Source organism: Seriola aureovittata, chromosome 5 (assembly GCF_021018895.1).
Source record: "Seriola aureovittata isolate HTS-2021-v1 ecotype China chromosome 5, ASM2101889v1, whole genome shotgun sequence".
NCBI classification, from domain to species: Eukaryota; Metazoa; Chordata; class Actinopteri; order Carangiformes; family Carangidae; genus Seriola; species Seriola aureovittata.
In genome coordinates, this window is record NC_079368.1 from 23,440,344 (window position 1) to 23,458,718 (window position 18,375).

Genomic DNA, 18,375 nt, shown 5'->3' on the forward strand with positions numbered 1-18,375 from the left:
GTTTTTTACTTAATATTTAGACTTTTAAATTAAACAAGATATATCATACTTTATAAAGTCTATATTTTATATAATATAATACTATACTAATACTAATAAAGTCTTTGTACATTATTTTTTTCTGGTGGAAATAGGCTTCCATAGATTTGCACATTGAAACAGTTGAGCTATAAATAGGCTTTGACAAAAAGGTCAGTCTGATCTCTTTACAGAGCAACTTCGCCTTTCATTTTAACAGAGCTATTGATTTGTTTATGCTCCCTTTGGAGAAGCTTTATTTAGCTAAATTACATGTTAAGTAGATTTTTGAAGTGAAAAGAAATCAATGCAGCCCCTGTAGCAAATAATAGCCATATTAAGAGTTTCTCTAAACATACTTTTGGTGATTGTGGCCAAAATTAACTTCATCTGTCCACAGCACTTGTATTTACCTCTTTTCACTTCAAAAGTCAACAAAATATGTCATTTGCCCAGGGGAAGCCACACTTTTGCACAGCATACAACTTTAGTTACATCGAGTTCGACACTTTATTATGAAATCCGGATGTTGCGTACGCTGCGGATTAGCTTTAGCTTCACCAGAGCCGAGGTCGCCTGACCGGTGGACATCGGTCTTGAACACGATGTTGATATCTTTAGAGCTGCTTTAAATAGTCCCAGCGTTTGTTCTTTTGTCGCTGTGTTTGCGAGTTTGATGAACGTGTAAAAAAGGTGTAACCAAACCAAAAACCTAAGAACGAACGCTAGCCTCTTTCTGTTGCAATGTGATTACCTTAAACTTCAGAATAAGAGCGCAAGGCGAATGTAAAGGCAGACGGGTTTGATAGCTTCACCTCAGAACAATGTTTGTACCAGGAGCAGAAATATGTCGAGGACGCCGAGAGTAGGAGCGTAACGGATAAAAACGTGAGCTTGAATTTTAAATGAAATGTTCTTTTTTGTTTCAAACTTAGTGAGTTGGGTAGGGTGTGTCATCTAAATCTGTGTTACCTATGTTTTTAATTTGAAGAAAACGTAGTGCGTTTAAAAGCCTTGTACAAAGAGCAGTGGTGGAGGCAATGCTCTGATCCTGCGCTTAAGTAAAAAAGTTTTAATATCACTAAAAAAATACGCCGTAGTAGCGACATAAAGTATTAGCAGCAAAATGCACCTCAACTATCCAAAGTAAGTTTGATTGCGCACCGACATTTTTTTTAATGTCTTGCACACAAGATATTTTAAAATGAAAACAAGATAAAGACGAAAGTAATTTATCAAATTATTATTTAATTATCAGAAGTATTTTTAATTAAACAGCGGTAATGTAGTCCAAACCTCATACCTTAACTAAATGTTCATTTTTATTAACTTATTTTGGTAAGTTTTTGAGGCTGTACTTTGTGGTGCTGTTGTTTTAGACTGGTGTCTAACATTTACATGTATGAAGGTCCTGTATAACATGAAAAGTATTTTAAAAAATGTTTAGGTTACCAAAAACTGAACACAAGTATGTCAAAATTGTACTTAAAGAAGTCCTGGAAATAAGTAAATGCCCTGAGCTGCTTGGCACCAAGGCCAATGTGTTACAATATTTGACTGCCCTTAAAGTCATTTGATCACATAGCTGTGTGAATTTTGCATGCTCATTTCCATGAGCCCTACCTTTGCAGGTTGTCAGTTTATTGAAAAGCAACCTTTCAGCACAGGCAGGAGAGAGCAGCCTGCAGAGTAGCTGATGAAGATGAAGTCCACGAGAGCTGGACCTCCTGACGGGGGGTATGGCTGGGTCGTGGTCATGTCGGCCTTTTTTATCATGGGCCTAACTGCTGCTGTCCTCAAGAACTTCGGCTTCTTCTTCTTGGACATCCAGAGTCACTTCGGAGTCCTGACCAGCACCACCTCCTGGGTCACCTCCACTACCATTGCCATGTTTCACCTGGGAGGTAAAGATATGGTTTTTGGCCCAAAGTTTTCAGTTGTTTTTAACTCGAGGTGTTTTTACAGTCTTGTTTTCATACTTTCCTCAGCTCCAGTAGCCAGTGCATTGACTTTACAGTTTTCTCAAAGAGTGGTCATCATAATCGGAGGCCTGCTGACTGCCTCAGGGATGTTGCTGGCATCATTGGACCTCAGTCTACCCTGTCTCTATCTCACCATGGGCATCCTGCAAGGTACTCAGGACATACTCTGAAACCCAGAAAGCATTTCTGCTCTTTTGACTCACTCCGTTTGGTCAGTTATAGTCTGAGAAATGGCAAATCAAATCTGCCAACATGTGAGACCCACATGTTGCCATTTATAATTGTTTTAATTTTACTAATTTTCATATTTGATGGAGAGAGGGTGGGAACACACTTAAAATAAGCAAGATAAGACACATTTAACTATTTACACCTTCACATTAATTATTTGTTAGTTATAAATACCAGTAAGTGCATGAATCTCTAAAGAAGCAAAATTATGGTTTAAAGACATTTTACACATGTATTCACAAACTCCTAAAATCAGTTTCCAGAGGCAAGTTATTTAGGTTTGATCATTCAACACACAGAAATCATACAATTAGAATTAGATATTTCATTTGACATTTATGACAGCATGAACACCATTTGACAAAGTGTAGGAAGTAGAATGGGAGATAATAACATGTAGCCATACAAATATGTTGTATTTCTCATGCAAAAGCTAGAGTCACAAAACATGGGACTCCCATCTATTTTTATGACTGAAAGCAGCTGTTATTAGATAAAGAGGTTATTTAATGACAAAACAAACAACTATGAATGTTATAAAGGAACTTTTCCAATGCATGTTTGAGCGTAAAGACAAAGTTAATCTTCAACTATTTTGATAATTGATTAATAATTTCAGTAAGTTTTTCAAATAACGACGCCAACACTTTACTGCATCCAGCATTAAATCTGAGGATTTGCCAAATATGTCTTCACCTATTAATTCTGCTTCAGCAATCAGATGTTATTTGGTGTTTTTATATCCATATGGCACAAAAAATATCTGGCTGGCTGGGTGGGTTGAAGGTGATGCTTTTTTTTGGTTGATAAACCAGTTTGGATGATTAAAGGTTTCCATCCTCTGTTTCCAGGAACAGGCATTTCCTTCTCGTGGATCCCTGCCACCAGCATGGTGAGTCACTACTTTCTGCGGTGGCGTCCCATCGCCTACGCCATCGCCAGCTCAGGGGAGTGTGTGTTCGCGGTCATGTTCAGCCCTTTCTTCCAGTGGCTCATTGAGACGTACAGCTGGCAGGGCGCCTTGCTCATCATCGGAGGCCTTCAGCTCAACCTGTGTGTCTGCGGTGCCCTCATGAGACCTCTGGAGACGAAGCAGGGCTCGATCCAAAAAGCCAAAGACAGTCTAGAAGACAGTCCAACAAAGGGGAAGGTTATCTTCCAGTTCTCCCTGCTGAGAAAGCCTGAGCTTTTACTCTACATCCTGTTCGCCATCTTTGCAGCAGCAGGTTTCTTCATCCCACCTCTCTTTCTAGTGCCCTTTGCCAACAGTTTGGGGATGGATAAGTACTGGCCGGCCTCCATTCTCTCTGTCCTGGCGCTGGCTGACCTGGCTGGAAGGCTGATCTGTGGGTGGGTAGCCAACATGAGGCTACTGAGGAACCTGCAGCTGCTCACCATGGTGGTCACTCTCCTCGGGGTCGTGCTCATGCTGCTGCCAGTCAGCCACAACTACTGGGCCATCTTGGGTTTCGCCTCGCTCTACGGCTTCCTGTTCGGCTGCGTGGTGGCCATTCACGTCACCTCCATCGTGGACATTGTAACCCTAGAGGGATTCGACAGTGGACTGGGGCTCTTTATGCTCTTCAGAAGCATTGGTGGTTTCATCGGTCCACCTGCTGCAGGTGAGCAGTCCCTGTTTAGATTATCAGGTAAAAAAAAAAAGAACTGTAGTAGCCAGAATATGGAGCCGAATGTGAAGGAGTGTAAATGAAATGCAAAAGGATTAGCACTCACATGCTTCTGTGTTTATTCTTGGTGAAGCAATGTGACAACATTGATACAGATACAGCCTCACAGGGCCACAAGCATGGCTGTAGACTTTTAGTCTGGTTTTGGATCTAAATTAAAGAAGCCCAGATCTCTTTTTTATCTTTGAATCAAGGGCGTAGGTTTGCATATGGACGGTAGGGACATGTCCCTACCAATATTTGGGAGGGCAGAATTGTCCCTACCATTGAGTGAACTCATTCGCACTATGTTTGGAGTGAAGTCCTATTAGATCATTCCGATGTGGGCCCGGCTCTAGGCATGGGCTTGGGGGGCAGTGCCCCACCAAATGCTCCAACTGCCCCACCAAATCGTCTTGCATCATCCCAAAATAACAAAAAAGTAGGGATATTCTGCATTTTCCGATTATCTGTATCGTTATGTTCTTTAATTTAAAAATGCCCTACTTTGGCTTTGATGCAGCCACCTGCCTCTGGTCTATAGTTTCCACTCTGTGGTTTGGAGTAATGTCCCACCCACAGCATGATCTGATTGGTTAGTCTATCAGGCTGAAGGCTGCTGTGTACACAGAGGGGCACAGAGCAACCTACGACCTTACTTTGAATATCTCTCTTTTTATATTTAAATCTATGCAACATTACAGAGATTTAAATAGTTTCTGCAAAGTGGGATAATTGTCTTATTTCTGTTAATCATGTCTGATAATTATTTATCACTCTGTTGGTTGGATGCCGTGTTCAGTTTTTATCATTCTATTTCAATATCATTCTATTCAATTCCAGAAAAGAGACATTAATCTGATCACTTAACAGACTCACTAATTTTTCTAATAACAGTTCTGAATGAGGCAAATCATTTCTCCAGATTGGATTTAACAAATTTAAGAAGGAACATATGACACATGTTTTTCAATCCACAAGTGCAGGTAAAGGTAAAATGGCAAAAACATCTCACTTCATGTCTCCTGTAGGAATAGATATATCTGATCATTTATTTTATTTTTCAGCCCTGGCACAACTGTGTGATCTAGCTTCTGTTTCTTGTTCTGTGTTTCAGGCTGGCTGGTGGATGAGACAAACGACTACAGCACTGCCTTCTACCTCTCAGGCCTGTGCCTCATTTCATCAGCAGTGTTCGTTGTCCTGGTTGACCGCCTGGTTCAGAGGAGAAAAGCCGTGGAGGCTGACGCTCATCAGGCAATCGGCCAACAGGAGGACTGGGAAACGGGACAAGTCAAGTGAGAGACACTGTTGCATAAGACATTTTCTACCTGAATGACCCTGGATGCCACTGATGTATGTATCAGCAGAGAAGATTGAGTATGTAAATGAGGTGCAATGTCTGTCGGACAGACACTCAAAGACAAACATGTATAATTTTTACAGCAAGTTTTGAATCCTAGTTGCAAGATGTTGACTCTCTGCAGGATCCACGCTTTCTTTTTTCCCCCTGGACCACAGCTTCTGAACAAATAAGCAGCCAAACATACTAAGCTAAACTCCAAAACACTGCACATCATTATAGCTGTGTCTCCAAATGGCAGTTCATTTTTGGGACTTATAGTCACAGGGGTTCTACGTCTGTTTGAGCTCACACTAAATGTTTTTAGTGCTTTGTTTTATTGAGACCAAATCCCATGTAAAAGACCTTAACCATCAAAGTGTGACCTCCCTACCCTGTCTGTGCTTCTCAGCCACAAGGCCCTTTATTTCTACTGAAGTCCGATCTTTTAAAATCAGTGTAATTTGTCAGGGTTGATTATGGTGGTTTTTCCCGGAACTCGGCAAACTTCAGGATTTAAAGCTGTAACACTTACTACTGAAACTAAATCTCAAATGTTGAGGATTTCTGTGGAACCTCAAGCAGTCAGATTGGGGTCCAATTTAAAGATCAACTGTAGACGAGGACAAACGTAGCACACAGAGATTCAGAGAATTCCACTCAGTGCTGGTCTGTTTGCAACAAGGCATGAACACAAATAATCCCTCAACAGTTCTAGACACAGCTCAGTCTAGAACTGTATTGCTAACCTCTCACACACTTTTGTTCATACAAACATCTTACATTCATTCTAACAGGCAAAGAAAACATCCATCCTTATATACAGACATTTGGGGGTGCAGATTTGGTTTGCTTGTATTTATGTCTATGGGATGGACTCAAAATAAATTTCAGTGGCTGTGTTTATGATAATGAATCAACATGTCACCCAGTGCTAACATAGATGCGTTTTTAACAGTGGAACTCTGTGGCAGGAATAAGACATATCAGTGATACTCATTATAAGGATGAAGTTGTTGGTTTTGGCCTTTTCATGGGATTTGCTCATAGTATCAGTATTACTGCATGAATCATTCAAGCTTATTTATTCTTTTAGTCCCCTTGATGAAGCCTTTTGACACTTTTTTTGTCAGCAGAACTTGTTTCTCTGTGTGGGCTCGACTAAAGATAAATAAGAATATTATTTCTGATTAATACCCAGCGTTTTTTTTTTTGTTGTTTTTTTTTTAAAAAGCAAAAGTATCGTTTTGTTACTTTCCTTGAAGATATACGACTCCTGTATATCAACACAGCTGTTAACCACATGTGGGTCAGGCCTCAGTGAGGAGCCATGATCTTTTAAGGAAACTTTTCTGCTCAGGTTTCTCTGACGCAACATATTGATTTTCTGTGTCACTTGTGTGGTGGTTAAAGGCTGTATTCTGTTGTTGCGGTCATGATGACGCTGTTATGACTTAAAATTATTCATCTTGTCCACTCAAATCAGTTCTCGTGCGCAGTTTCCCGATTTGGAAAATGGACATTTAAAGCCATTTTAAGGACCTTGTTGTAACAGTAGATTTAATAGCATCATGTTACCTCTGCATCTTTTTATGTTTTAACTGAAATGTGAAATTCAGCCTTAAAGGTTTTTAAAGGTTTGTCTCAATATATCAAATGTTTTTTTTTATGTCACCAGCTCTGGAAGCAGTTAAAAACACATTTTAAGACATAAACTTATTGTTTTAAAGATTTTAATGATTTTGTGTCTGATTTTTCTACCCTCATACATCTTTGGGAAAAACTAAAGGCAGATCCCAAACAGCCTGGTCAAACTTTCAAGCGCTGTCCACTGAAACTGATATCAGGATGAGGATATTTGTAGTGTCTTTTAGGAATCTGTGGCATGTGCTGTACAAATTGCTTAGGGGTTAAAGTACAGTTATGCAACCAATTCTCAAATTGGTTTCCGCATGGCTAAAGGCTTCAGCTATAGCTGAAACAATTAGTTGATTGACAGGAGATTAATCTGCATTACATCTAAAAAATAATGCAAGTCTTTTTTCCTTTAAGCTAAAATGCCAAGAATGCATTAGTCCCAAATTCTCAAATGTGAGTTTGATAAATATGTTTGGATTTCAGGCTGTTGGTCAGAGAATACATGTAAACATGTCAACTTGGGCTTTGGGAAATTGCGATGGGCATTTGTTTTTATAGTATGAAGTCAAGATTGTGTGTGTGTGAAATTGAAAAATATTCCCAGAGTCACCACTCTGTGGCAGTGTTGCCTAAAATGAGAACTTAAAGCATCCACTTAAAGTCAAATGTTTAATACAGACATTTTTTTTCAAGAGACAACATTTAGATTAGAAAATAATTCATTTAAAATTAACATTAAGACTATTTGCTATGTAGCCAACAAATGTCACAACATACTTTAAAACATTTTCATACTATAGATGCATATTAACAAAAGCCTACAAGGAAACTAACTCCTATATTTTGTCATGTTTGGAAAAAAAAAAATAGGGAAAGTAAAGGCAGCTATTTTACACAACAGAATAGAGGCACCAAGGGCATTTTTTATATGATGCTGGGAGTCAAAAAATGAACTGTACTCAGCTCAAAGTACAGAATTTCACAGGTGTGTTACAGAGCGCTTAGAAGTTGCACCTTTGGTCCATTAAAGTTCGAGAAGGGGTAAACCCCATGACCCCGGTGAAGAGGGTGCAATCAGACAGAAGCCCAGTCCCAACATCCAACTCATAGACTTTTGACACCCATTTGTAATAAGTAGGCTAAAGGCTCAGGGCTGTTAATTGTGAAATCGGAAAGTGCTTGAAGGCTCTCTTACAGACTTTTTGCACTGCTGCAGGCTCCTTTTAAGGGGATTAACAGTTTACAGGACACTAATGTTAAAAACAAGGTTTGCCAGAGAAAGTCTTACAACAAAAAAAAATACCTTTGACAGAGGTGGAAGAAAACGATAGCAGCCAAGACTGCCTGGTTTGATGTGAACCTGACAGCATTACTACTGCATTTTTGTTTTTACCTAATTTGATCAAACAATAATATAGAGGCTATTTTATGAAAATACAGAAAATGTCGCTCACAAATTTATTTAACTACATCTAGAATGAGAGTGTCACACACAGCAGAAAAACTTCTGCCCCAGCTAATGCGATTTCACAAAGTAGCATTTTGAGTGCTTAGAGCTTAGGTGGGACATTGGGACTGGACCAGATGAGGGGGACCATCTATGAGGATGCTCGTTTCTCCTCGTATGGAGACTCGTAGACCTCCATAGGTGGGCAGGTGCACACGAGGTGTTGGTCGCCGTAGATGTCGTCAATCCTGGAGATGGTCGGCCAGAATTTGGTCTCGGGTCTTATGAAGGGCTGTAAAGTAAAAAACGGGGACATAATGGTGAGAAGATAGTCAGTGATTTACTATAAGGCACTGAAATAGGAGACAGTTAAGTTAGGACAAAATCAGAAACAGTACTGTTGAGTTAGTTATACAAGTACTTTTATGACACCATATGTGTTGAATTGTTTTCATGTAATATTTCAAAGCTGCGAGCCTGACAAAGAAAATGCTATTCATCTCTTTTTTTTTTTATTGGCCGAAAAAGGCAGAAATCTCGGATGGATATATTGCACCATTTATCTGCATGGCCAGATAGCATGAGAGATAAGTAAGATAATGGGCTTGGGGCGAATACATACCGGTAAGGGAAGTAGGAAAGTACAACCAGAGAGACTAACATATTATTGGTTATGTTGTTTCAGGGGATTCGCAGTCAATAAAAATAATATAACACCATCCTTAATATTTAAGTTGGTACAATCATTTAACTGTAATAAAACTAAAATCCGAACAAATTTTGTGATGTGTAGATGAAACTAATGCAGCTATAAGAAATTGTTCCAATGTTGTTGCAATTCATACTTCTCACCACTAGGGGTCGACAAAGACCATGAATTTCTTATCTAAAGCACCTTTTGCTAAACAGAAGTTTTAGCAGGGAGTGTGTTAAGTCAGAGAGATGAGGACACTCACCAAGGGGAAAGCAGCAAACTCCCTGGAGTATGGTCTGTCCCAGTTGGAGGATGAGATGCAGGCCAGAGAGTGAGGTGCCATCTGCACACATACATAAATAAGGACCTCAGATGGTAGATGTCACAGCCTTTATATCATACAATATAGTGCATCTTTTCACCCCAAACAAAGGGACAAATCATTCCAGTAGCATACCTTGAGTGGGTTGATGCGGGAGTCCATCCTTCCCTCCTCAATGTCTGCAATCTCCTGTCGGATAGCAAGCAGGGCATCGCAGTACCGGTCCATCTCAGCTTTGTCCTCTGACTCTGTGGGCTCAATCATGAGTGTACCAGCCACCGGCCATGACATGGTGGGCGCATGGAAACCTAGACAAACCAGCACAAAAAAAACCCACCCAAATCAGAGACGGCTTCATATTCATAGATATCCGAACTTTAAGTGGTTATAAAGGACAAAAATAAGGTACAAAATGTATAGAATTCAGCCTACCATAATCCTGCAGCCTCTTGGCCACATCGACAGCCTCGATATTGGCTGTCTTCTTGAATGGCCTCACATCCAGGATGAACTCATGGGCTACAAATCCTGTTCAGACCAACACAAGGACATGAGGGAGAACACTTTAAAACTGAAACTTAGAAGCATTAAGTCTTTTGAAATTGATTGCAGTAAACCTTGGAAGTGTAGAGAGTAGAACAGCACACACACACTGATAGAAACCATGCTTTCAATGTCATACCTTTCCTGCCTCTGTAGAGGACTTTGTAGTGACCTTCCAGCCTCTTGGCCATGTAGTTGGCATTGAGGATGGCCACCTCTGTAGCATGAAGCAGTCCCTTGGCTCCCATCATCTAGAACACCACAAACAGGATTAATGTCAGCAGTTAATTTTCAACAATCCGAAGAGTTTCATTAAAAATGTTGGCTATTAAAACTGACACTGACACACCAATTAATACAGTCTATAATCATTCAAATCCATGGTAAGAAAATTTCTCTTTATGTAGACACTAACATCTTATTTTTGCATCACTGACTAATGACATTCAGCCATGTAGCTTAGTTTTTGCTAAAATGTCCATGTAAAATTTTCAATTGAAAACTTCAATTAATCCTGCTTTGCATGAAGACACAAGAAAACAATAGTTTTTTTTGCTATTTCAATGTTGAAGACTATCACAGGCCCACTCTTTCACTCCTCTTAAAATCATCTGTCCCCTCTAAAATATGCACAATCAATCCATTTGGACCACTCCTTCCTTATAAACAATAGATAAGTGTCCTGAAAACACTACTTAGCTACTTACAATGACAACCCTGACATTCCTTCCCAGACAGTTTATCACAAAATCACATTTTAGATCATGTGACATTTAATTCACATGACAGCCAAGTGACTTTAACATCTCATATGTGGCAGCAACATGCGAAGACCCAAAGAGGTCACTTAAGATTAAATATCTTTTTTTTTTTTTTTTTTTCCTACAACTGGAGACAGGCTATAGGGTTTAAATAATACTAACAATAAGGTCTTTATTTACTGAACTGGTCTGAATCCGACTGTTGCACTGTTTGTACATCTCTTGGATTGAATGCTGGACCATTCTCTGTCAGTGGGATTTTGCTTCAGAACTTCTACTACCAAGTTTATGATTTGGTACTGGAGCACAATGTCATCTTAACCACAGACATCACTGACCTTAATGTAAGCCCAGGAGATTGGCAGGATGGCGCTGGAGCCCCAGGGGGCAGCGCTGATAGTGCCCAGGGAACTGCTGGTGTTGACCGACTGCATGGCAACCACCGGGTGGCTCGGCAGGAACGGGGCAAGGTGGGCCTTCCTGATGAGGATTAGATGAATTTCATAGTCAGGTTCAAAAGTGTAAAAGCCTGTTTAGATAATTAGACTCTTTCTATGAGTGATGGGGTCCTGCATAAACACATAAGTTCTGCCCAAACATTTTTGAGATCAAATCACAACCACACAGTCCTGGTTTTGACTATTAAACCAAGGGTGTAGGTTTGGTCTCAAGATTGGTAGGAACATAACAATCCTGCCACCCCTCCAGAACAACAAGATTGGCTTTTTAATGCCGTCAACCAAACAGTTTATTAACATATAAGACACATATTTATTTCAAGTATAGCCTAAATTGTGAAAATTACATATGAAACCTGTAGAAATTGGAACAATATAATTTGTCAATATCAAATAAATAAATATATATCCATCCCAAATCCTGACTTTATATGTTAATATAAAAGATAGACATGCATGTTTAACTTTAATATATATAAGAAAATCAAATAAGAAATTTGGAGAAATTTTAAGTTTCATTTTGATATCAGTATTTCCTTTATATTATAAACTCATATACATCCTCTGGATATATGAAGATATATGTCATAATAATCTCTAATCCTCTTATAGGGGACATATATGTAATGTATATGTCATAGTATAGTAAGGAATAGAAAAAACAGTATAATGAGGGTTGAAACAGTGATACTATATTAAGGCATGAGAAAATCATAGTATAGTGAGGTATAAATACATACTACAGTAAGGCTTAAAATGTCATAAAACATCATGTTATAGTTAGGCTTAAAAAAGTTTGAAAAAAATTACAGTATTGTGATGGCCCTGAGCCGTATCACTCCATTTTGTTTTGAACTGTTCCTATTCTTTTTTTGTTTTTTTTCCCCAGGTGATTCCTGATTACCGGACTGACTTCATCTGAGTAGAGCCTATTTAAGCTGAGAGACTCAAGGTGACCTCTCTCTCACAGCCCTCCTAGAGGGCTGGTGCCTTTCAACCACCCAAATTGATTGTTTGGTTGTGTATTGGGTTTGGTAAAGGCCGCAGTTCTTGTACATGTAGTATAAGTTGGCTTTCATCTTCATAGCAACCAAAACCTAAACTACAACACTGACGCATTTTCTAGTTTGCTTAGGTTAAATTAAGTTATCCTTAATAACTTTGGATTCTTTAAATGGTTACTGTGTGGACCCCCCCTTCTTAGTTATGCTCTAAATGAGCTGGTCTTAACAATATAATGACAAATAAAATGTTATGATAACGTCCAAGTATAGTAAGGCATAAAATACTGTAAAAACATCATAGTATAGTAAAGCATCAAAATTCATAAAAACAACATAGTATAGTAAAGTAAAAGAAGTTGTAAGAACAACATAGTATAGTAAGGCATGAAAAGTCATAAAAACGTCATAGTATAGTAAGGCATAAAAGGTCATAGTAAAGTAAGGCATGAAAAGTCATAAAAACTTCATAGTATAGTAAGGCTTAAAAAGTCATAGTATAGTAAGGCATAAAAAGTCATAGTATAGTAAGGCATGAGAAGTCATAATATAGTAAGGCATAAAAAGTCATAAAAATATAGTATAGTAAGGCATAAAAGGTCATAGTAAAGTAAGGCATGAAAAGTCATAAAAATGTCATAGTATAGTAAGGCATAAAAAGTCATACTATAGTAAGGCATTAAAAGTTATAAAAACTTCATAGTATAGTAAGGCATAAAAAGTCATAGTATAGTAAGGCATGAGAAGTCATAATATAGTAAGGCATAAAAAGTCATAAAAATATAGTATAGTAAGGCATAAAAGGTCATAGTAAAGTAAGGCATGAAAAGTCATAAAAATGTCATAGTATAGTAAGGCATAAAAAGTCATACTATAGTAAGGCATTAAAAGTTATAAAAACTTCATAGTATAGTAAGGAATAAAAAGTCATAGTATGGTAAGGCTTAAAAAGTCATAAAAACATCATAGTATAGTAAGGCATGAAAAGTCATAGTAAGGCATAAAAAGTCATAGTATAGTAAGGCATAAAAAGTCATAAAAGCGTCGTAGTATAGGAAGGCATAAGAAGTCATAAAAACGTCATAGTATAGTAAGGCATAAAAAGTCATAAAAACATCATAGTATAGTAAGGCATAAAAGGTCATAGTAAAGTAAGGCATGAAAAATCATAAAAACGTCATAGTATAGTAAGGCATAAAAAGTCATAGTATAGTAAGGCATTAAAAGTTATAAAAACTTCATAGTATAGTAAGGAATAAAAAGTCATAGTATGGTAAGGCTTAAAAAGTCATAAAAACGTCATAGTATAGTAAGGCATAAAAAGTCATAAAAACATCATAGTATAGTAAGGCATAAAAAGTCATAAAAGCGTCGTAGTATAGGAAGGCATAAGAAGTCATAAAAACGTCATAGTATAGTAAGGCATAAAAGGTCATAGTAAAGTAAGGCATGAAAAGTCATAAAAACGTCATAGTATAGTAAGGCATAAAAAGTTATAAAAACTTCATAGTATAGTAAGGCATAAAAAGTCATTAAAATGTAATAGTATAGTAATGCATGAAAAGTCATAAAAACGTCACAGTATAGTAAGGCATAAAAAGTCATAGTATAGTAAGGCATAAAAAGTCATAAAAACTTCATAGTATAGTAAGGCATAAAAAGTCATAGTATAGTAAGGCATGAAAAGTCCTAAAAACGTCAGTATAGTAAGGCATGAAAAGTCATAGAAACGTCATAGTATAGTAAGGAATAAAAAGTCATAGTATAGTAATGCATGAAAAGTCATAGTATAGTAAGGCATAAAAAGGTCATAGTATAGTAAGGCATAAAAAGTCATAAAAAATATAGTATAGTAAGGCATAAAAAGTCATAAAAACGACGTAGTATAGTAAGGCATAAAAAGTCATGAAAAGTCATAAAAATGTCATAGTATAGTAAGGCATAAAAAGTCATCGTATAGTAAGACATGAAAAGTCATAAAAATGTCATAGTATAGTAAGGAATAAAAAGTCATAAAAACGACATAATATAGTAAGGCATGAAAAGTCATAAAAAGTCATAATATAGTAAGGCATAAAAAGTCATAAAAACGACATAGTATAGTAAGGCTTAAAAAGTCATAAAAATATAGTATAGTAAGGCATAAAAGGTCATAGTAAAGTAAGGCATGAAAAGTCATAAAAACTTCATAGTATAGTAAGGCTTAAAAAGTCATAGTATAGTAAGGCATAAAAAGTCATAGTATAGTAAGGCATGAGAAGTCATAGTATAGTAAGGCATAAAAAGTCATAAAAATATAGTATAGTAAGGCATAAAAAGTCATAAAAACGACATAGTATAGTAAGGCATAAAAGGTCATAGTAAAGTAAGGCATGAAAAGTCATAAAAATGTCATAGTATAGTAAGGCATAAAAAGTTATAAAAACGACATAATATAGTAAGGCATGAAAAGTCATAAAAAGTCATAGTATAGTAAGGCATAAAAAGTCATAAAAACATCAGTATAGTAAGGCATAAAAAGTTAGAAAGACATAGTATAGTAAGGCATGAAAAGTAATACTATAGTAAGGCATAAAAATGTCATTGTATAGTAAGGCATGAAAAGTCATAAAAACAACATAGTATAGTAAGGCATAAAAAGTCATAAAAACATCATAGTATAGTAAGGCATAAAAAGTCATAAAAACGTCATCGTATAGTAAGGCTTAAAAAGTCATAAAAACAACATAGTATAGTAAGGCATGAAAAGTCATAAAAACGTCATAGTATAGTAAGGCATAAAAGGTCATAGTAAAGTAAGGCATGAAAAGTCATAAAAACTTCATAGTATAGTAAGGCTTAAAAAGTCATAGTATAGTAAGGCATAAAAAGTCATAGTATAGTAAGGCATGAAAAGTCATAGTATAGTAAGGCATAAAAAGTCATAAATATATAGTATAGTAAGGCATAAAAAGTCATAAAAACGACATAGTATAGTAAGGCATAAAAGGTCATAGTAAAGTAAGGCATGAAAAGTCATAAAAATTTCACAGTATAGTAAGGCATAAAAAGTCATAAAAATGTCATTGTATAGTAAGGCATAAAAATGTCATAGTATAGTAAGGCATAAAAAGTCATAAAAACGACGTAATATAGTAAGGCATAAAAAGTCATAGTATAGTAAAACATGAAAAGTCATAAAAACGTCATAGTATAGTAAGGCATGAAAAGTCATAAAAACGTCATACTATAGTAAGGCATAAAAAGTCATAGTATAGTAAGGCATAAAAAGTCATAAAAACGACCTAGTATAGTAAGGCATAAAAAGTCATAAAAGCGTCGTAGTATAGGAAGGCATAAGAAGTCATAAAAACGTCATAGTATAGTAAGGCATAAAAAGTCATAAAAACATCATAGTATAGTAAGGCATAAAAGGTCATAGTAAAGTAAGGCATGAAAAATCATAAAAAAGTCATAGTATAGTAAGGCATAAAAAGTCATAGTATAGTAAGGCATTAAAAGTTATAAAAACTTCATAGTATAGTAAGGAATAAAAAGTCATAGTATGGTAAGGCTTAAAAAGTCATAAAAACATCATAGTATAGTAAGGCATGAAAAGTCATAGTAAGGCATAAAATGTCATAGTATAGTAAGGCATAAAAAGTCATAAAAGCGTCGTAGTATAGGAAGGCATAAGAAGTCATAAAAACGTCATAGTATAGTAAGGCATAAAAAGTCATAAAAACATCATAGTATAGTAAGGCATAAAAGGTCATAGTAAAGTAAGGCATGAAAAGTCATAAAAACATCATAGTATATTGAGGAATAAAAAGTCAAAAACATAGTATAGTAAGGCATAAAAAGTCATTAAAATGTAATAGTATAGTAATGCATGAAAAGTCATAAAAACGTCACAGTATAGTAAGGCATAAAAAGTCATAGTATAGTAAGGCATAAAAAGTCATAAAAACTTCATAGTATAGTAAGGCATAAAAAGTCATAGTATAGTAAGGCATGAAAAGTCCTAAAAACGTCAGTATAGTAAGGCATGAAAAGTCATAGAAACGTCATAGTATAGTAAGGAATAAAAAGTCATAGTATAGTAATGCATGAAAAGACATAAAAACATAGTATAGTAATGCATGAAAAGTCATAGTATAGTAAGGCATAAAAAGGTCATAGTATAGTAAGGCATAAAAAGTCATAAAAAATATAGTATAGTAAGGCATAAAAAGTCATAAAAACGACGTAGTATAGTAAGGCATAAAAAGTCATGAAAACTCATAAAAATGTCATAGTATAGTAAGGCATAAAAAGTCATCGTATAGTAAGACATGAAAAGTCATAAAAATGTCATAGTATAGTAAGGAATAAAAAGTCATAAAAACGACATAATATAGTAAGGCATGAAAAGTCATAAAAAGTCATAATATAGTAAGGCATAAAAAGTCATAAAAACGACATAGTATAGTAAGGCTTAAAAAGTCATAGTATAGTAAGGCATAAAAAGTCATAGTATAGTAAGGCATGAGAAGTCATAGTATAGTAAGGCATAAAAAGTCATAAAAATATAGTATAGTAAGGCATAAAAAGTCATAAAACGACATAGTATAGTAAGGCATAAAAGGTCATAGTAAAGTAAGGCATGAAAAGTCATAAAAATGTCATAGTATAGTAAGGCATAAAAAGTTATAAAAACGACATAATATAGTAAGGCATGAAAAGTCATAAAAAGTCATAGTATAGTAAGGCATAAAAAGTCATAAAAACATCAGTATAGTAAGGCATAAAAAGTCATAAAAACAACATAGTATAGTAAGGCATGAAAAGTAATACTATAGTAAGGCATAAAAGGTCATAGTATAGTAAGGCATGAAAAGTCATAAAAACAACATAGTATAGTAAGGCATAAAAAGTCATAAAAACATCATAGTATAGTAAGGCATAAAAAGTCATAAAAACGTCATCGTATAGTAAGGCTTAAAAAGTCATAAAAACAACATAGTATAGTAAGGCATGAAAAGTCATAAAAACGTCATAGTATAGTAAGGCATAAAAGGTCATAGTAAAGTAAGGCATGAAAAGTCATAAAAACTTCATAGTATAGTAAGGCTTAAAAAGTCATAGTATAGTAAGGCATAAAAAGTCATAGTATAGTAAGGCATTAAAAAGTCATAGTATAGTAAGGCATAAAAAGTCATAAATATATAGTATAGTTAGGCATAAAAAGTCATAAAAACGACATAGTATAGTAAGGCATAAAAGGTCATAGTATAGTAAGGCATAAAAAGTCATAAAAATTTCACAGTATAGTAAGGCATAAAAAGTCATAAAAATGTCATTGTATAGTAAGGCATAAAAATGTCATAGTATAGTAAGGCATAAAAAGTCATAAAAACGACATAATATAGTAAGGCATAAAAAGTCATAGTATAGTAAAACATGAAAAGTCATAAAAACGTCATAGTATAGTAAGGCATGAAAAGTCATAAAAACGTCATACTATAGTAAGGCATAAAAAGTCATAGTATAGTAAGGCATAAAAAGTCATAAAAACGACCTAGTATAGTAAGGCATGAAAAGTCATAAAAACGTCATATTATAGAAAGGCATAAAAACGTCATAGTATAGTAAGGCATAAGAAGTAATAAAAACGACCTAGTATAGTAAGGCATAAAAAGTCATAAAAACATCATAGTATAGTAAGGCATGAAAAGTCATAAAAATGTCATAGTATAGTAAGGCATAAAAAGTCATAGTATAGTAAGACATGAAAAGTCATAAAAAAGTCATCGTATAGTAAGACATGAAAAGTCATAAAAATGTCATAGTATAGTAAGGCATAAAAAGTCATAAAAACGACATAATATAGTAAGGCATAAAAAGTCATAAAAACGACCTAGTATAGTAAGGCATGAAAAGTCATAAAAACGTCATATTATAGTAAGGCATAAAAACGTCATAGTATAGTAAGGCATAAAAAGTCATAAAAACATCATAGTATAGTAAGGCATGAAAAGTCATAAAAATGTCATTGTATAGTAAGGCATAAAAAGGTCATAGTATAGTAAGGCATAAAAAGTCATAAAAACATCATAGTATAGTAAGGCATAAAAAGTCATAATATAGTTAGACATGAAAAGTCATAAAAACGTCATAGTATAGTAAGGCATAAAAAGTCATAAAAACGACATAGTATAGTAAGGCATAAAAAGTCATGAAAAGTCATAAAAATGTCATAGTATAGTAAGGCATAAAAAGTCATCGTATAGTAAGACATGAAAAGTCATAA

General features: G+C 35.5%; 2 protein-coding genes across 5 annotated transcripts in view; one reads left to right on the top strand and one right to left on the bottom strand.

Moving 5' to 3' along the window:
* Nucleotides 1-99: 99 nt before the first annotated feature.
* Nucleotides 100-6,977, top strand: zgc:114041 (uncharacterized protein LOC574425 homolog). Of its 4 annotated transcripts, none has more exons than XM_056375552.1 (5): nucleotides 100-1,164; nucleotides 1,681-1,922; nucleotides 2,007-2,150; nucleotides 3,083-3,853; nucleotides 5,016-6,977. In XM_056375552.1, exons 2-5 carry the CDS (start codon nucleotides 1,715-1,717, stop codon nucleotides 5,198-5,200), a joined length of 1,308 nt encoding a protein of 435 aa, XP_056231527.1. In that variant the 5' UTR covers nucleotides 100-1,164; nucleotides 1,681-1,714; the 3' UTR covers nucleotides 5,201-6,977. The 4 variants fall into 4 exon arrangements, with proteins under 4 accessions (XP_056231527.1, XP_056231523.1, XP_056231525.1 ...); XM_056375548.1 differs by having other exon boundaries at nucleotides 100-906; nucleotides 1,650-1,922; XM_056375550.1 differs by having other exon boundaries at nucleotides 100-906.
* Nucleotides 6,978-7,533: 556 nt separating this feature from the next.
* gldc (glycine dehydrogenase (decarboxylating)) overlaps nucleotides 7,534-18,375 on the bottom strand; it is a 47,407-nt gene continuing 36,565 nt past the window's right edge. The window contains exons 20-25 of the mRNA XM_056375547.1: nucleotides 10,984-11,125; nucleotides 10,024-10,135; nucleotides 9,774-9,869; nucleotides 9,477-9,649; nucleotides 9,282-9,362; nucleotides 7,534-8,617 (exon numbers count right to left, since the gene is read on the bottom strand). Coding sequence (XP_056231522.1) covers nucleotides 8,477-8,617; nucleotides 9,282-9,362; nucleotides 9,477-9,649; nucleotides 9,774-9,869; nucleotides 10,024-10,135; nucleotides 10,984-11,125 — 745 coding nt within the window. The 3' untranslated portion in view covers nucleotides 7,534-8,476. The remainder of the gene's footprint in view (nucleotides 8,618-9,281; nucleotides 9,363-9,476; nucleotides 9,650-9,773; nucleotides 9,870-10,023; nucleotides 10,136-10,983; nucleotides 11,126-18,375) is intronic.

What these genes read in the sequence shown, in the direction of transcription:
- zgc:114041 (XM_056375552.1), top strand. Translation starts at nt 1,715, where the DNA reads ATGAAGATGAAGTCCACGAGAGCTGGACCTCCTGACGGGGGGTATGGC. An exon ending in TGCCATGTTTCACCTGGGAG is followed by an intron (nt 1,923 to 2,006) that starts GTAAAGATATGG and finishes TACTTTCCTCAG; the next exon opens with CTCCAGTAGCCAGTGCATTG. An exon ending in CATCGGTCCACCTGCTGCAG is followed by an intron (nt 3,854 to 5,015) that starts GTGAGCAGTCCC and finishes TCTGTGTTTCAG; the next exon opens with GCTGGCTGGTGGATGAGACA.